The sequence below is a fragment of the Maylandia zebra genome, linkage group LG14 (assembly GCF_041146795.1).
Source record: "Maylandia zebra isolate NMK-2024a linkage group LG14, Mzebra_GT3a, whole genome shotgun sequence".
Taxonomy (NCBI): Eukaryota; Metazoa; Chordata; class Actinopteri; order Cichliformes; family Cichlidae; genus Maylandia; species Maylandia zebra.
Window position 1 is genome coordinate 28920121 of NC_135180.1, and position 18986 is coordinate 28939106.

The following is an 18986-nucleotide window of genomic DNA, read 5'->3' on the forward strand; positions in this document are numbered from 1 at the left end:
AGAGTTTGCTCTCCCTCATCATCATCATCTGGCTGCACCTGCCTCTGTGAGCGCGTTTGAGCTTCACGCAGGTAAACGCACCTTTATTAGCTATTTGTTGAATATTTGGAAGCAAAGGTGAAAAGGCGATCCCCCCACAAAAATCCACTCTGCTCTTATCGATAATGACTGAGGGTTTGTTTAACTCCTGAGTGAATTGAAGGTTTATGAGTAAAATAAAACTGAGGCAATTTAGGGGTTAGGGATAGTTTGTAAAGTGGTGATGTGCGCAGATAAGACAAGTGCATTCTTTTTAAAGGGAGTCTTGTAACAAATTATATTTGCGTACCTTCACTACTTTATATCTTTATATCTTAAATTACAATCATTTGTTATCTTCACGTAAAAAATATAGAGTGTGACTTCTGCATGCTTTGCTCTAGCTCGTCCTCGCGCTGTACCTGGCTGAGTGAGTGCGTCAGAGCTGCATGGTGACCCCCATGGGACGAGCACAGGTGAATATAACTTTATTAGCTATTGTTTTATTGCTTTAAGGTGAAGAGGTAAAGTCAATTGTGATCCCCAAAACGTCATTCTGCGCTTATCGGTATTGACTCAGGGTTTGTCTTACTCCTGAGTGAATTTAAGATTTATAAGTAAAATAAAACGGAGACAATTTAAGGTACATGGATAGTTTTGGAAGGGTTGATGTGCGCAGAAAAGACAAGAGCATGATTTTTAAAAGGAGGCAAATATATTTGCATACTGTCGCTACATTATATCTTAAACTTCATATAAATGTAAAATAAGTTATTGTAGCAACTCTGAAGCTGGAGACACATTTCAGCTATCCATATGACCTCATATGTGGCAATAATTTCCAAAAAATGTAAAAACAGATGGCTTATTAGAGGCTTTAACAATAAACAACATCTAATTTACAACAAAAAACACAAAAACAAACAAACAAAAAATAAACCCCACACACGGAGAAAAGAATTCCAACACACAAATAAAGTTAAATAGCCAAAAAAGTACTTGTACTGTACTAGCTGAACTCTGTCCCTAACTGTCTCGGTGCTTTTATGGAATAAAACTACTGATCCAGCGCAGCTGAATATGCGCAGCCCTTCTTAGTCTTTATGGCATATACAACAGGGTCCGAAGTCCACGAAAGTTTTGCTGATAAGGGGGGCCAATAAAAGCAGCCGTGCAGCAGTGTAAACACGTCTGCCTCGGCGCAAAGCGGCCCTTATTCTGTGGATTTACATAAAAGCTCCCATCAGCCGGCCCACTCATTACCATGTTTTATATTCCCCCGCTCTCAGAAAGCATCATGGCAAAGTAGCTCCATCCCTCCCCTTCAACAGGGAAGTGAAGCAGCTTCTCGGAGCAGGTGTCAGCAGCCGAAAACCAGAGAGGGAGAAAGGAACTTTATTTTGACTTTCCTTTTGGTCTTTTCCCCACGATCCTCCCTTTCAACCCTCGGCTCCAGCGCGCACACAGTAGGCCTATGTGGTGTTTTTAATGTTCTTTAAAATGGTGTCGAAACTGACATCCTTGCAGCAGGAGCTCCTTAACGCCCTGCTGGACTCAGGAGTTACCAAAGATGTTCTGATCCAGGCCTTAGACGACCTGGACCCCAGCCCGCCGAACTTTGGAGTAAAACTGGAGAACTTGCCCATGTCGCCTCAGAGCGGCAAGATGAACGGAGGGGACGCAGATACGAAGCCCGTTTTCCTCACGCTCACCAACGGCCACAGCAAGGGCAAGCTTTCCGGCGACGAGGGCTCCGAGGACGGGGACGACTACGACACCCCGCCGATACTAAAGGAACTCCAATCGCTCAACACGGAGGAGGCCGCGGAGCAGAGGGCGGAGGTGGAGCGCATGTTGGCGTAAGTTCTCCTGACAAATTTCTATCTTCTAAAAAGTTTATATTATTTTTTTGAAATTTTATTTTTTTTATGGCAGACGAGAAGACAAGAAAGTGAAATTTGCGCATATGCTCGCTTACTTTTATCCGTCTGAGCTCGCCCAATGTGCTCTTAATTTAGAAGTTTACGCCTTTTTCAAATCAGGTTTTTAACATGTTAAAAAATATACAATAATAATAGGCAGTAATATCCCTAAAACACTTTTCAGGCTTTGTTTACAATTTTAAAATAACCCGCCACGATTAGGTTTTCACTTTCTGGTTACTAATTATCCACACGGATTATTATTTCTTTACCTTTGCAAAATATCAGCTGAACTTACTTCTATTTATTATTAACTATAGCTACTCCACCTCTCGACGATAAAAACGCCGGGCGCACGGACTCCACAAAAAGAAAGTAACGATACAACTTCTATTATTATTATTATTATTATTATTATTATTATTATTATTATTATTATTATTATTAAATCAATTTGACTGTGACAATTTTTTTGTTTTTCCGGTTCTTCCTCTGTCTGTAAACCCCTCTCACGGAAAAATAATATCCCATCACGAAGCCATTTCTTTCTAATTATCTCCGTTCAAACCACTCATCGTCGTTGAACTAATATTTGAGGCTCTATCATCCACTAACAGCACCGGAAGAATATCAAAACGAACCCACGTGTAGTTAAGTTATTATTAATTTTATTCTATAAATCATCAACTGAAAGATACACAGTGGCGTGTGATTAGAGTGAATGGAGATCTGGTTATTCATTGTCAAAAGTTATAAACTAACATCTCCCACTTAACCCACAGACTTAGATGTAGGCCTCCACATTCTCCAAAACAAACAGACGTGCGCAGATTTGCAATAATTACCGATGTCCGAGTGTCTGGGCCTGTTAGTGTCTGATTGCACGGTAAGGCTCAATTTCCACTCGTCTCTTTTTTAAATAGACACCGCTGCAACAAAAATTAACCAGAATATAAAGGTACAGTTTTACCACTTAAACTTAAAATTTGAAGTTAAATTTATATATGATATAAATTCCATACAACTTAATGTAGTTTTTTTTTTTTTTTTTAATCACTTAACGGAGTTTTCCTTGAGGTTAAATTTTAATTTTAGAGCCTAATATATGACTGTAACCTAAGGTTTGATTATCATCTTAAGAAATTCTGCATTTTTACATTTTTAAAGAATATCCTGCTGTTTGTGCTATACTAAATTATGTCTTGTTTTATTTTTTATTTTATACTTTGAGTAGATCAGATATTTAAAGTTAAGACAGCCTATGTAAAGTTTATTTTATGGTTTTAATTTCGATTTTTACTCTTTCTATATTAAATCGAAGAGTTTAGGTAACAATGCTGCTTAAATCTACTCTGAGCTGAACTAACCTTTGGAAATATTTACAGCTCACTGAGCAGGCTGGAATAATAAATGGGTTGTCTGTGTTGGAGACTCTTTATTTTTACAAACCCCTTAAACTCCAGGCTTTGAAAACAGGGAAACAACAAAAGGGAACAAGTTCATGACTAGTTGTTTCACTTTTATATTTACTTTAAATATGAACTTTTAAAACCATTTCCACATCTGAAATGATACAATCTCACATGAACTAGTGATTTAATAGCATGACTATTCCAGAACTCTTTATTTGAGCCTCAAAGTTTGAGTAAATGGTGGATTTTCTTTTCATAACTTTCCCCTGAACGCTGCACGTACTTGAGTGCTGCAATGAACCATGTTTTCTGCCCCTGTTGTTCTAACTGAACGCAGAGAGGATCCATGGCGTGCTGCCCGCATGATCAAAGGTTACATGCAGCAGCACAACATCCCCCAACGCGAGGTGGTGGACATCACAGGGCTGAACCAGTCTCACCTTTCCCAGCACCTCAACAAAGGAACGCCCATGAAAACACAGAAGCGAGCGGCCCTTTACACCTGGTATGTCAGGAAACAGCGGGAAATTCTACGACGTAAGTTAATATTTGAGTTTCTCACAGCTTGGCCACAGCCTGAAATGTTTAGCTGGCAGCAGCACGCTGCTTTATTTGGGTTTGAAACCTGTAGGGATATCATGTTTCCTCACCCTGATGAATGGCATGTACATGCAACTATTTTTCATTATGCATCAAAAGTGAAAATGCATCTAATTTATACATTCAAAGTGCCAAACTTTGTATAAGAAAGCATTTTGATATCAGCGTTATTGAACAAGCCTCTTCTTATTTTCAGAGTTCAACCAGGCAGCTCATGGTCCTGGCAGCAGTATGGCTGACAAAGGAAATCCAGATCAGGGTTATTATTTTGCAGAGTTCAATCCATCCGGTCAGAGCATGGGTCAGCCCGGCGAAGAGGTGGGCATCGAACCCTCCTGTAAGAAAATGAGGCGCAACCGCTTCAAATGGGGGCCTGCGTCCCAGCAAATCCTGTACCAGGCCTACGAGCGGCAGAAGAACCCCAGCAAGGAGGAGCGGGAGGCTTTGGTGGAGGAGTGTAACAGGTAGACACACATGAGGCCACTTTTAGCACAAAAATGCTGCCCGTGCAGTGCTACCACCACATTCTCACCTGGTGTTGTTCCCCGCAGAGCTGAGTGTCTTCAGAGAGGTGTCTCCCCCTCCAAAGCTCAAGGCCTCGGCTCTAATCTGGTCACGGAAGTGCGAGTCTACAACTGGTTCGCCAACCGGCGTAAAGAGGAAGCCTTCAGGCAGAAGTTGGCCATGGATGCAATCACTGCTCCGAGCCACGGCATCAACCCTCTGCTCTCTCATGGCTCACCGCATCATCCCCAGGCCAGCGCTTCACCTCCAAGTAAGATGTCAAGTGGTGATGCTTTGCAAGCGGTTCGGCAGATTACACATGCTAACATCAGCCTATGGGAGACTTGATGACGGTGGCGCAAAAGGTGCATGATTTCATTTTCTTTGGTGTAAAACTATTGTGAGGAAAGCACAGAGGCTCACAGTTGATGTGATCAGAGAGCCAGAGAAAGACAGGACAAGTGATCAATGAGCGTGAGTGAGTGAGCTGAGCGAGTGGCATTGTTATTCTGATCTTTGAAAACACTGAGAACAATCCACATTGTACCTGCAATCTCCACTCCAAAGTCAGCATGGAGAGGCATGATACAAAGGGCAGCAACCCCGTGACAGGCCAGGGTCAGGCCAGGGTCATAGAAGGGGGAACAGACATCACCTCGATGTACCACCTTCATTTCCACATTTCCTCCTTCCATCGAGTTTTCTAAGGACTCACGGAGTTGCCAAAACAAGGAGAAGGCTGTGGACTGTTGCTCTGACCATTTCACCTTGCCTTTATGTTTGCATCCAAACTAATTAGTATTGACTGAGTTTACCTTGCGTATACTACATAAAACAAAGCAGCTAGGGCTCACAGAGCATTATCCCCATGCCATCACTCACCCTCCATAAACCTCTGTGTTCAGAGACTCACTCAGATCCCATTGTTATCCTCTTGTGTTCGAACACGAGTCCAGCTTTGAAGGGGAGACTAATGGTTTGCTTTGTCTTGCTCTTTTACCTTTCCATAAACTGGTCCCACTTGTGGATTGTCTATTTGCTTAAGGTTTTTTGTCTCCTTGTTTTTGTTGAGAACACCTGAGCAGGCCTGGATATCAGGATGCAAAGAAAGGAAGGTTTGGTGCATGGCGGAGAGCACTTTGTTTCACCAAAATCTCTCTGCTGGCTGCTTACAAGGTGTCCTGCTGGCATCATGCTGACAGCATCAGCTGTTTTTCAGTGTCATCCCCTGAACTGACAATAATATCCCAGTGGGGCACCTCATTGCGTTGCTAGGGCACGGCCTATATTATGCATGCTTAATGGACAATTAAAATCCTTTGCTGCTACATCTCCCAGGCCTTTGATAAGGGGCTCCTCTGATTCTACTCTCTATACTCTGCTCCAGCAGGAGGTCCCATTGTCTGTGGTGTATTAGAAGACTGCAGTCACTGTAACCTAGGTTCATTTATCTTGGCTGGGCCTGGAGGAGGACTGAATTTAAAGCCCCCCCTCCTCACCTTCATGGACATTAGTATAGTTGCTGAGGCTGGTCGCAGACTTGGAGCAGCAGGAGCTGTCCACTGTGGTATTGGCTCTTTTCTGGCCAGACAGGACTGATGACCCCTTCTTCGCCTATAGAGAAAGCTGGTAACCCCCCTCCTTAAACTGCCGCCACACCTTCAGTCTTACAAGGGAGGTCACTTCTGGGTCATTTCAAAGGAACTCCTCTTAGTCAGGGAGTTTTTATTGATTTTGCTTTGGTTCGTTGATCAGTTGGTCACAACTGGATAGACAGTCAAACAGTGTGACGTGCATTTTTGGTGGTGACCTTTTTAGGAAATGAAACTGATCTTTCAAGCAGATTGCTTACAGTATTTTATAGCAGCCGTCTGTGTCGTCCCATGTAATAAGTGCCTAATATTCATCCACTCATGTTTACTGAGCTTATCAAAAGCATCTTATTTAGCCGTTATTCTTTAAAGTAGGAGCTCCTCAAACAAATTTATAGGTGTCATTAAAATGGTATGGTTATCAATCAGCATTTTCTTGGCCAAAGAAAAAATAAAAATGAATGAAAATCATTCAAAAATCCAAATTTTTGTATTGAAGTTCTGCGTTTTACAATTATTTTTTTTTTAAAAGCTGAATCTAAAAAAGCCTGATGTCTTCTGTATACCCTTTTACAGTGAGGCTAACCTAACAGTGAGCTACTGTTAGTTTCATCAACAAAACTGGGAGTTTTCAGCATGAAAGTTACTTTTACTCTTTATGCAAAAAGTCATTTTTTTATCAGCAGGAGCAGTCAGTATCTGCATGGCTCCACCAAGGCTAAAAATTCCCTCCACAAACTGAGTTCCTGGATCCAGAAGGATGTCTGGATTGTACTAGATTTTAATATATTCTAAAAATGGTGGTTTTAAATTATTCTGTTTTACTTTGATAGGAATATGTAAAAGCAATCTTACATGAATTCAGATTTCCATGGACAAAAGCGAATCACGTGCATGTTAGTCCAAGCTGCTAAAACATTCGTGTCATTTATTGAGTTATTCTGCTAACAAGCAGACAAACAAATCGGACCAATCACGTAACCTGGTTTGTGAAGATAATGCTTGTCTTTTTGTTAAGCAGGATTCTGAATAGACAACTTTTGCTTGTGATGGAGTGTTTTAGATTGATGGTAATTTGACAGCTGAAGCTAAATTGCGCTGTGTAAGCTGAACTGTGTTGTTCTGCACGTTACCAAACTAGCAAACTCAGAAGTTCCAGATCAGATACAGTAGCATGTGTGGGTTGTGTTGCTTTCTGTAACCTCAGGCTAGCTTAAAACAGGGACACACACACAGAAGGAATGGCCTAGCTCTGCACTTTCCAGTGCTCCCAGAGTGCTACAAAGAGGAGACTGGCTACGTCCTGCAGAGACCCAGGAGGTCTGTCATATTCAGCGGCACTACAATGAGCACTGCCTGGGGTTGGGGAGGCAGGCTTTGATATTACATGGGTCACACAGGGAGCTAGAGGCTTTTAAACCTGCTGAAGGTCCATGCTACCACTCCCATCCTGAAGTTCTCGCCCTCCCCCTGCTCTCAAAAAGCAAGTTGCAGTTTTTTTTCTTGACTGGGCCGTCAAAAAGACTAGAAACCCTAGTTTCTAACTTTAGTTTGTGGAAGTCTGAGCTTCCCTGCAGCTTAAATTACTACAGAAGCCAAAGAAACAAAACTCTCCTGAATAGCATCCTTTAAGAGGTGGCCCAGCTCCGAGATAACTGACTTTTTATGAGTCCTCCTCTATTGTGTGGCAATGGGGGTCATGAGTCCAATGGAGTGCTTTATTGTTCTGTGGCAGTGTTTACAAGGCACGGCGGGGTGTTGTGGGGTTGATAGTATGTTGCAGGACACAATATGATGTCTGTTGGCCGTACAAAATGGAGGACAGGTACTTTAGAGGATGAAATATGACAGCAGCTTTGAAGTAGCTGCATTTTAACTATCCATATTCAAAGCAATAGCTCCGCATTATCAGATGTGCTTGCATGAAATATGTTTGCTTTACTGGCGATAGTTAAATGAAAAGATTGCTATTACTTGCATATCTCTTAAATGAGAAGCTTAACAAGAGTTCGTATTTTAAAAGAAAGACTTGGAGCAGGAGTGAAAAACTTTAAAATCAGCATCTAGAAGATCTGGAAGCTCACCCAGTAACAGGTTATCGGATTTCCTAAACCTGTACAAAGACAGATTTCGGCAAATGTAGAGAAATGGTGTCTCAAGATTGTTATGGTTAAAGCTGTAGATGCATTGATAAAGATGGAGCTGTAAACTACAGCGATTTCATGATTAGTGGTTTTGGCAAAATCTCATTAGAAGCAAACTAAACTATACGATTTGCACAGCAACACCTAGAAATCGATGTCCCTCTCATTGCTCACCTATTGTGTCAAAGCCTCTCCCTCTTTTTATCTCGAAATGTGTGCATATCAATACTTCCGACTTCTGCAGGGTGTTCCGGCTGTCACACCTGGGTCAGGGACGTGGGACTTGGGGAAGATGATGTTGATCTTAGTGCAAACAGAGTCTGTCTCTGCACTGTTACTGAGGGAGGGAAGCACTGTGTGACAGTGCGAGGTTGAAACCACAGGATAAGAATGTGTTTGGCATTGCTTGTAATTGTGTAATGTTTACTCTGTTGATATCAGAGGGAGGCCTGCATCAGCAAACATACATTTGATTGTCAGTTGGGAGGTGGAGCATTCCTATGGGCCTCCAGTGAGAGACAGAAAGTAGTCTAGACGGGGGATTAAGTGATGTCATTAAATTTATTCTCATCGATTCACTGTGAATCTCTTTAAACTGTTTGAAATATAACAAAAACTTGAAAGTTTGGAATGTGGACTGTAACTAGGCTCCCAGTTTTATAAGACACTTTTTATTCTCATTTTCAGTTCCATTTTTATTTACTCTATGGCAGTTTCTTAGTATGATTACCAATTGAAAAAATGTCATTATCTATCATTCTGAGTTTGCATGCTGGGCGTTGGACCAGAGCCTCTCATACAAGCTGTTTTAGTCTCATCTCCTTTAGGCCAGCCTCCAACTTTCTTGTGATTGGCTGCCACTTGCAAACAGAAGGATAGGTCTCCAGTAGGGGGATTTGAGAAGACCGGCTTAACTAAGTAACGGATTATCAGAGACTGAAACAGACACCCAATAGAAATGGCTAAATTATTGAAATGAAAATGTGAAAAAACAAAACAAACAGCAAATCAACACAATGGCTAGCAATTAAAAATGTTAGCTAGTGGTATAAATAAGCAAATAAATATTTAACTAAAACGTCTTAATAAAAAGCTTGTATAGTTAACTAAAAATATAAATAAAAAATTGGATATCTTGATTGAATGTGCAGATTTTTCATTAGATAATAGTTTGGATAAATAAACAAAAAGGTTTTAGCTGATAGAATAGATAAACAAAAATGGTAACTAGTGATTACTAATCGTTAACTGACAGCAGAGATGAATACATAGAAATATTGGGTAAAACTGACGATAAGGAAATTTTAATGTTTAGCTAATATATATAAAAGGGGGCTATAAAGGATTAACAGTACAGATAACAGTTTAAATTGCTAGCTGAAATTATGCTGAAGGTAAACAAATAAAAATAATTAGGTAATAGTATTGATAAATAAAGCCCCAGTATTGAGTACCCAAGTTAAATAGGTAGCACAAACACAAAACCTGAAAGACATAGCTGACAAATCTTAATTTCACCTGTTTAGTATTGACAAGCTAATGTTTCCACCATTTGGCCTTCAATTCATGCTAGTGCTACCTATCACACTAGAGTTATATGATTTAGATTTAGCATCGTGCATAAATGTGCTGAATCTGTGCTGCTCGTATTTAGTGAGTGAAACAAATAAACAATTAGCTGAAATCATGTAACAGCAAGTTTAGCTAGCAAAAACACAAATAAAATGTGGATGCTTTTGGTTGAAAGTACAGATAACAGCTGAAACTATTAGCTAATAGCACAGATAAACAAATTGAAATACAAATTGAAATATCTCATTACAAATATATATCTGTTTAAAGTACAGCTAAAAGTTAAAATTATTAAAATTGCTAAAAGTAGATAAAATAGTTGGATAATAATATAGATAAAACTCCAGTTTTGAGTACCTAAAGGCACCTAAATAGCACTAATAGTACAAAACTTTAGATAAATAGCTGACAAATCTTTATTTCAGCAATTTATTTTTGCTATGCCATTAAAAATGCTAATGTTTTGGCTCTGCAACCATCATTACAGTTTTGTGCTAGTGTTACTTATTATGGAGTTATATGATTTTGATTTAGCATCATTTACTGAGAAGGCACATCCTCTTCAGAGACTGAAACAAATAAGATTCTTAGCTGGAAATACACAATGAAAATTTTTTAAATATCTGGGTAAAAATGTAAAAAACCCCCCAAAAAAACCCCCCAGGTATTTTTGTACAAAGTACGAAAAAGTACAGATAACAATTGAAATTATTGGACAATAGTATAGATAAACACATAAAAATGTTAGTTAGAAATACATTGCTAATATATTGCTAGCTACAAATATGAATAAAAATGGGATTAGTTAACAGTATGGCTAACAGTTGGAAGCTAAATACACTGGAATAAAAGCTGATGATATTTAATATATTAGTTAAAACATCGAAAACCCCATTTAATATGTTCCTAAGCATAATGTACAACTATTAAGTGAAACAGTAGCCTAAAGTAGTGGAGGAAATGTGAAAGTAAAGTTAACATTAGAGTCTAAATGATATACTTTTTAGACAATTCATTAAGTACAGCTACCATTACTCTTAATGACAGTTATTAAAATACCTTGGACCAAATATATTGCTCTATAAGGTGAAAAATAAAAAAGCACTAGGGACAACCTTTGTTCAAACTGAATATCTTTTCGTAACCCTGACGTAATACAAACATCATTGGTAATGTTTGTATGCTGGTCACAGAGTCTGATGGGAGTCCTGCTTATGTGAGTGCATGTACACAGTGAATGGCCTTGGCTAAGCTGCTCAGATAGCAGCAGTGGACGGGTCACTGTCTTTGTTTGCTCAGTCCTCCCCTATCCGAGTCAAAGAGCAGGTGAGTGCGGTGGGTTGGAGTGACAGTGTCACTGCTCAGCACTGACGAGCCAATGCTCTTCACTGCCCTATATACCTGCAATAGTTGCAGCACACAGCGACCGTGAGGCAAGACAAGTCAAGTTAACCTGCTCTCTCTCTGGTTCTCTCTCTCTCTCAGTGAGATACGTGCAAGTTCCCAGTGAGGTCACCTCCTCCTCGGCCATCAGTCACCACAGTAGCAACGCAATGGTGACCAGCCAGTCAGTGCTCCAGCAGGTGTCTCCGGGAGGACTGGACCACAGCCACAGTCTGCTGTCACCCGACGCCAAGATGGTGAGTGAACACACCTGGGCCCTGGTGGCCTCAGATTAGATAAGAACCTGCCTGCGTTTAGCATAAACGTACAAAGTAGGTTCCTGAACCTCCTCTCCCATGGACGTGCTGGCAAGAGCCAACAATTAGCACATTGTGCTGCTGTGTTTGGAAGGTGGAGCCACGGTGGCTGTACTAGCAGGCAGCCATCACCAAAGTGCACCAGGCATGTTCATCTCTCAGCCAATAAACCTGACAAAGAAACATTCTGTTCCTATTGATTAAATGCCTCACAAAGAGGAGCCAAAGGTGGAGTGTTGCTTGTTCTGCCAGAGAAATGACGCCAACATTTGATCATGCCCGATACTTTTTTTTCTGCATCTACTTCTCCCCTTTTCCCTAGTTCAATATTTGATCAGTGATCAGGAAACCTGTGCATACTATCATAGCGTCTGTACAAGTACTTTTAAAAAATGTGCAATGTGCTAATGTCAAAATACAGCATTATTCAAATCATCAGGGATTACAGTATCCGTCCGTTTGAACTGTTTATTTTGTTTGGAAACTGGGGAAAAATTAGTCATACAGCACAGTTTACCTCTGCCCTGCATTATGTGAAATGAGGGCAGGCATTGTAGTGTGCGGCAGGTCAGAGCTGTCAGTTGTTTTACGCAGATGTGAGTCGGGCCAAGTTCTCCTCTGTGGGCAGGAGGCTGTAGTCAAATAAACGCAGCCCCACTGAGGGGGAGGATCCAGATAAAGATTACTGTAAATGTTGGGTGAAGCATTTGTTTGAAGCCACATGCGCGGAGAATGCGCAACGCCAACTCACACAGCCATTTTATTATGATTTTATTTTCCTTGGAATTTTTTTCTTTATCAGTATGTTCTTGTGTGTGATGGGAATTACGCAACTGTGGTGTCGTACAAAAGAATCCGAACTGAGTCAACATTTATGTCTGTTGTTTGTCTAACTGCCAACATCTCTTTCACTTTGAACATGAATTTATGTGAATTTACATAGCCAGTACTCTGATAACTCTGAGTGTAGTGCTCAGCTAAAAACAAATAGTACTGCTATAAAACTGTACTGTAATTTTATTTCCATGATCTCTTTACAGATTTCAGGTTCAGGTGGAGGACTTCCTCCGGTCAGCACACTCACAAACATCCACAGTTCCCATCACAGCCATCAGCAGACACAGAACCTCATCATGCCTCTGTCTGGAGTCATGGCCATAGCACAAAGTATGTCTAGCATACATCAATACAAATTTTCGCTTGTTCTAAAGGCACGTGGTGACTGACATCTTACTTGGGTGTCACCAGGTTTAAACACATCGCAGTCTCAAACGGTGCCAGTGATCAACAGCGTGGCGGGAAGTCTTGCAGCGCTCCAGCCGGTGCCGTTTTCCCAGCAGCTCCACAGCCCTCATCAGCAGAGCCTGATGCAGCAGAGTCCGAGCCACATGAGCCAGCAGCCGTTCATGGCCTCCGTCACACACTCACACAGTCAGTAACACATTTTGATTGTTTTTGTCAGTCCAGTAGGCACTAGTATGCATTTTTAACAAGTTTTTGGAGGTTTCTAACATTAGCTTTTAGGCCTTGTGTTAAAACAAAGCACAACTTGTAACCAGACAGTTTTAATGTGTTTATTTAGACATAAAAAAAAACTTTGATGTGATTTGAAGCTTTAATGGGGAGGAGCTCAGAGTAATCCAGCCTAAAACAACACCACAATCAGCCACCATGCTTCCATCTGGTCTGATTTCTCTCTCAAAGTCAGTTTTTGTGGTTTAAAGCAAAGAGTTCCCACCCTGACTCTTAATAACTAAAGCACAAATAAAAGTGGAAGAAGATAGTTTGTAAATGTTGCTGAATATAATATTACACACCAGGTATGCAGCTTCCTCTCTGCAGCTGTAGATCAGCTCTTAACCTTAATAAATATTTACTTGTCCCTGTTATGGAAGTGTAATAATCTATTATGTCTCCCTTTTTCAGTGTATCCGCACAAACAAGAACCCCCGCAATATTCCCACCCGTCACGTTTCTCCTCAGCCATGGTGGTCACAGACGCCAACAGCCCCCTCAGCTCCATATCCTCGAGCAAGACGGTGAGACTTTAACCCCGTGCCACAAACAGCTACAGTTAGACGCACCTTCTGACCGCTTCCCCTACCCGCCGATGATGATTTCAGTTCGAGTAATTACGGGGACATTTGCATGAGAATCACCGTTCAATTTGCATTTTATATTGTAATTCTTTGCAACTGTCGTGTTTCCCTGCTGATGCACAAAAAAAAGAAAAATCCTTCTCACCTTACTCTGACTGAGAGAAACAGCACCATCAAAGCTCGCTGCAACAGCAGGAACTAGATCACAGCAGGGAGAAGTGTGTGTGTGTGTTATGACGGTGTGCTGACTTGTTTGATTCCTGTCACATTAGGACGCTCCTGTAAACAAGATGGTGCAACTTGGGGGTCTCTCCTGGGTAAATACAATTTTATTAGTTCAGTCACGCAGTTTACATGAGTGAAATTATCAAACTCAAACACACATCAAATCACTTAGGACAGTTGTGGCTGTGCACGTTGATCCCTTTGCTTTCTGTTTACGGCTGATGTTCAAACACTTTCATTAGGAGAGACGGATGTATGGATAGGACACTCCTCAGAATTCCTATTTCCTCTTAAACAGCTGTCTAATCAATCACATGTTCCCTCAGCCTGAACGCCTCTTGATTAATGCTCCCTATTTTCACTTTCCTCTGCCCGACGAGACTTACCTCTGCGATCAGGAAATGAGACCTGTTAATCAAAGTTCTCAACCCCTGTGTGCTGCAGCTTTCCTCCATGCTACAGTGAGGCTGGAGATGAGATGGGCTGGGTGAGGGGGCGGCGGCTTTTTTTTTTCTCCTTTTTTTTTTTTCTAATTACATCTCTTCCTCTTTCCTACTTCTCCCTGCTCTCGGTGATCGCTCTAGCCTGAAATGTTGTCCACGGTGCTTTCACACACTCAATTTCCCACGCTGAGACAGAGTGATTGTACCGTGAGCTGCTACTGCCAGACTGATGGCTGCAGGGGAGGATAGCTGAGAACGCTGTGTATCCTGTGAGCAGCAAATAGCAAAAACTCCTCTAACCTAAGTGTTACTGCCTCCTTAAAACTGACTAAAAATAGATGTTGTCACCTGTAGTGGTAGGTCCTTTGTTTAAGTAAAAGCACTAAAACCACTAATGTAAAAATGGTTTTAAACTTTTTTTATTACCTAATATGTTCAACCTATATGGAGATCCCTTTTGTTGGTGAAGCCGTCTGTAATATTTTCGTTTTTGTGAGTTGAACACAACATATTAGCCAAGAAAAAAAAGATATTTATTCTTTATTAATGATATCATGGATCTGTGTGCTCAGATTATCGTTATTGTTTGATAAGGATTTATCTATTTATCGTCTGAATTAATAAGTTAATCGTGTAGCTAAATGCAGTTTTATTAGACCGCATCAAATGGACAAAATATTTAATTTTAAATAAGAATTTTATGAATAATTACATCTTGAAATCTCAGCTTTTTTCTCTACCAGATTATAGCAGGTTATTTTTGTAAAAATGAGGCTTTAGCTGTATTTTGTCATAATATTTTAAACGCATTTTGGGGTAAAATGTTAGCCATAAAGGAAGGGAAGTACAAAGTAGCATAAAATTCCAGACAAAGTGCACATATACTCGGTTATTTTATACCACTTCTTTTTTATTTAGTGACCTGTTAGCCCCAAAGCTTTCCGAGGTATTTTCTTATCAGGACTTTATTTGGATAGGTTTGCCTCCTTGTCGTGACACCAGCATGCTCGGGCTTTATAACACTTGCTGTTTACTAACCTTTCATTATACCTGAGTCTGCTTCAAACTCGCCTCTGCTCAGAGAGCCGCCGTCTAATGACTCAGGTCTTGGCTGCGTGTCAGCTTTATCAGGTGACGCTGTTTGCTGGCTGGGGGGTCACACCGGGGTCAGCTGCCTCCACCCCTAGAGAGGCAGGTGAAAAATAAATTCCACAAACAGTCTAAACGAAGAGAGCGTTTCAATGGAAACGGCTTTTCAGAGTTAGGAGAAGAGGGATGAGGAATGTATTTGGTCAGGTGTGGCGCATCAAGGTGGAGGGCTGCAGGAAGTGTTCACTGAAGTAAAAGTAGAAATGTGACACTGCACAAGTAAAAGTCTTGCATTTGCAGTCTTAACTGATAAAAGAAATTTGTTCAGTTAATTCATCTGTATTTTGAAGATCCAGTAAAGGCTAAGCTAACTGGGCAAAGTTGTCTTAATTAATTACTGATGTCAGCGTATGTGAGAAACCATTCTGCCTGAAAAATTTGCTGGCAGCTGCTGCTAACCTTTGAACGTTGCAGTGAATTCAGTATTTTTAGCCCTTCAGCAAGTAGTTTTTGAAACAGACACAAGATTAAAAGTGAACTAAAACCATCCCAGATGATGACGATAACGTGACAGTTGCTCTTTCTCTCTCATTCACATGAATGAAATAGTTGATAGCCTTTATTTACCTCAGCTGCTAAAGGTAACTGGCCTTGTCCTCTGTTTGATCAACCGGTCACGAGTACCGCTGATCCTCTACCCTCTTGCCGTAGAATGCTCTTGTAATAACACGTCTGCTTTAAATTAACAGCCATCAGCTCTCGTTTTGTTTTGTTTTTTAAGAATTAACCCCTCATTTCTTGAAAAGGCTTTTATTTTGAAACATGTGAAGTGAAGTTTGTGAAGAAATACGAATACTGACCGTCTGACAGCTGGTCACTTATTCGGGTGTTATTCTACATAGCAGAGAATAAGTGAAGGAGAAACCATCGCACAGGAGAGAGAGAAGATCAGCAGCTCATGGTACTGGTCAGATTGGAGCCGAGGCTGGAGATAGAGTTGACTTTATGAAGCGCTTCTGCTCTTTAACAAATAGGTTTGTAAGGAATGAAGCCCTGGCTGATTGAATCCATGTTTTTGATAAACTGCCTGGCTTTGAATGCTTTTTTGTCTCACAATTAGCTTCATACATTTTGTAGCACATGAAAAACACCATATCTATTCCATTCCATTCAATTGTATTTATATAGCGCCAAATGACAACAACAGTCGCCTCAAGGCGCTTTACATTGTAAAGTAACAAGGTTAACAACTGAAAATCTACACCTGACGGTGCCAGTGTGCTAAAGACGTCTTTCCACTGACCCCAAATGGCTAAAATATCACCTATGGCAGCTTTGTCATTGACTGGTTCTGTTACTTTGGTGGATCATTATAATTTGGTATTAATTAGTGATCGCTTCATTATACTGAGGTATAATATAAAATAAATGCACATTTCTTCTATATATTTGAAACATCAGGTACATGAAATGTTCCCTTTATGCCGTCTAATTCAACCAATATGACGATCGCGCTTCGTTCATTTTTTTAAGCTTATCCATAAACAGCCATTCACCCCATTAACATATAGAAAAGGGTCAGAATGACAGGAATTCACTGTAGTCCATCATCACCGTTGTGTGTCTGTATATGTAAATTACTGGACAGATTGTATTTATTGTTTTATGAAACACAGCCTTGCTTCGTCTGACATTTCTCTCATCCTCCACCTCCACAGTGTCCTCTTCAAGCTTGGTGAGAGCGTCCACCTGACTTCCTCGGTGCCCGGCAACCAGAGCGCATTTTTCCACCCTCTCATCGCGGTGACCATGACAACTCCTAATAACCCGCAACAGCGTGCTGGATGATGAGTCAGTCAACAGACGCAGAGGAGTGACGACGGCGGGCACGGCGGTGGAAATGAGAAAAGGGGACAGTGGAAAAAAAAAAACCAAAACCCCCCCAACTCACCTGCACCTGAAAGGGAGGAGTCTGGATTTCCCTCTGTGGCACACAAATGATCAACAGGGATGTATGATTTTAACCGAATCTTTTGAAAACAGTGTTCAGTTTTCCATCCTCCCGTCTCTCTCTCTCTCTCTCTTTTTTTTTGTTTTTAACAATTTGCAGTCATCCTCTGTTGTGACATTACCAAGGAACAAAAATCGGGCACCAAAAACTGCTCACGAACCAGACTGAAGGCTCTGCGATGACTTTAACTGTGATCTAAGGTGGAAATACAAAGTCACGCTGGCACTAAGGGACAGAGACACTGATCTGCTTGTGTGCAGGCCGAGGTAGGACTGGGCTGAAAGCCTTGCGCGTGAGCAGACTACGTGACAATCACAATAACCTTTATTGATCTTGCGTTTGACATTCTAAAAGTCTTCCATGTTATTCTTTCACACTCGGTTTACTGTACTAGCAGTAGTGCAAAGGATGAATGCCTGTTTGTCATTCCCAGTTGTTCAGTGTGTATACTGTGATTGAAAAAGACTTTGACAATCTTGAAAGGACTATGCAATGCGTCTGTAGGTGTATGCAATGCTTTGTATAACTGGATTCTGCACAAAACTCCACACACTTGTACACTGTCAGTGAAAACAGCTGCCTGTAAATAAAAGAAAAGCACATTGGGTGTAAGAGTGACAAAATATGCCAAAGTATAGGAGCTTCGATTGCAGCTGCGTGTCTCATAAGCTACTCTGCCACATTTGTAATCTTGGCCTTGCCTCAGTCGTCGAGGGAAGGACTGAGTCACTGACTCTAAATGTGTCCCTTCCCCTTCAGGAAACCTCTGACTGTTGTTTGCACATAGATTCAGGTGAATTTCAGGAATGGGACCCGCCCTCTCTTTATCTCTCCCACGTCCTTCTTCAATCCGAAATAGTACAAATATTGTTAATAACTCCTCATCATAAAATATATATCACAGGATCCCCCCCCCCTTGAGTAGAATGATAATAATGTCAAGTATTCAGAAACAAAACAAACATAAAAGTCAGACAATGTTGTGACAGGAACGGCTCTAATCATTGCAGGATTCCAGAAAGGCTGAGAAATGTCGGGGAGAGGAGCAGCTGCTGTGGGTACAGACGCCCACGCTAACAGTATTAAGGTTTGTTCAGAGAGATACCAAAGTGGGGTTCATGCAAATTTGATATCCCTCCCTCCAGCATCCTTCTTTCTCCCCTCCTCCTTCCCCTCTCTCATAGGTGGATACCTCTGAATCACCTCTTACTCAGTCATACCATTAATTTTGTGTGCCAAAATTCCAAAATCTTGCTTTTGCTCTCTGTCTGAACACACCGTCGCAGGCTCATTAGCTGGACAATAGTGAACCAAATTTAGCACCAACCATGAGTTTTCTTCTTGCTTTAAGAACCTGTGAGACAAAAAAGGCATTTATGCAAACACAACTGGCATGTAAGACGTGGCAGATCCAGTCTCCTGTTCAATATTAGGTCATAATATTGTTATTATTATGTCATTGGTTTGTGACTGTTATAGGCATATTTACTGCCGTCTGATCAGAAGGCACTCGTACTTGTTTGACAGGACATGATTTTCTTTTCCTCCTAATGTATTATTTTTGTATAAAATCGAAATCAATCTTAAATCATTATTTATACTTTGTGAGAAAATATTGGTATTTCAAGTAAAATGTGTTCCTTTTTTCAAACTGA

General features: G+C 40.9%; 1 protein-coding gene across 2 annotated transcripts; it reads left to right on the top strand.

Moving 5' to 3' along the window:
• The first annotated feature begins 1219 nt into the window (after window positions 1–1219).
• Window positions 1220–18986, top strand: hnf1ba (HNF1 homeobox Ba). Of its 2 annotated transcripts, XM_004558195.1 has the most exons (10): window positions 1220–1877; window positions 3690–3889; window positions 4149–4416; window positions 4504–4727; window positions 11250–11404; window positions 12505–12631; window positions 12713–12895; window positions 13391–13503; window positions 13836–13880; window positions 17039–18986. In XM_004558195.1, the coding sequence occupies exons 1-10, from the start codon at window positions 1507–1509 to the stop codon at window positions 17057–17059; spliced, it is 1707 nt and encodes a 568-aa protein (XP_004558252.1). In that variant the 5' UTR covers window positions 1220–1506; the 3' UTR covers window positions 17060–18986. The 2 variants fall into 2 exon arrangements, with proteins under 2 accessions (XP_004558252.1, XP_004558253.1); XM_004558196.1 differs by lacking the exon at window positions 13836–13880.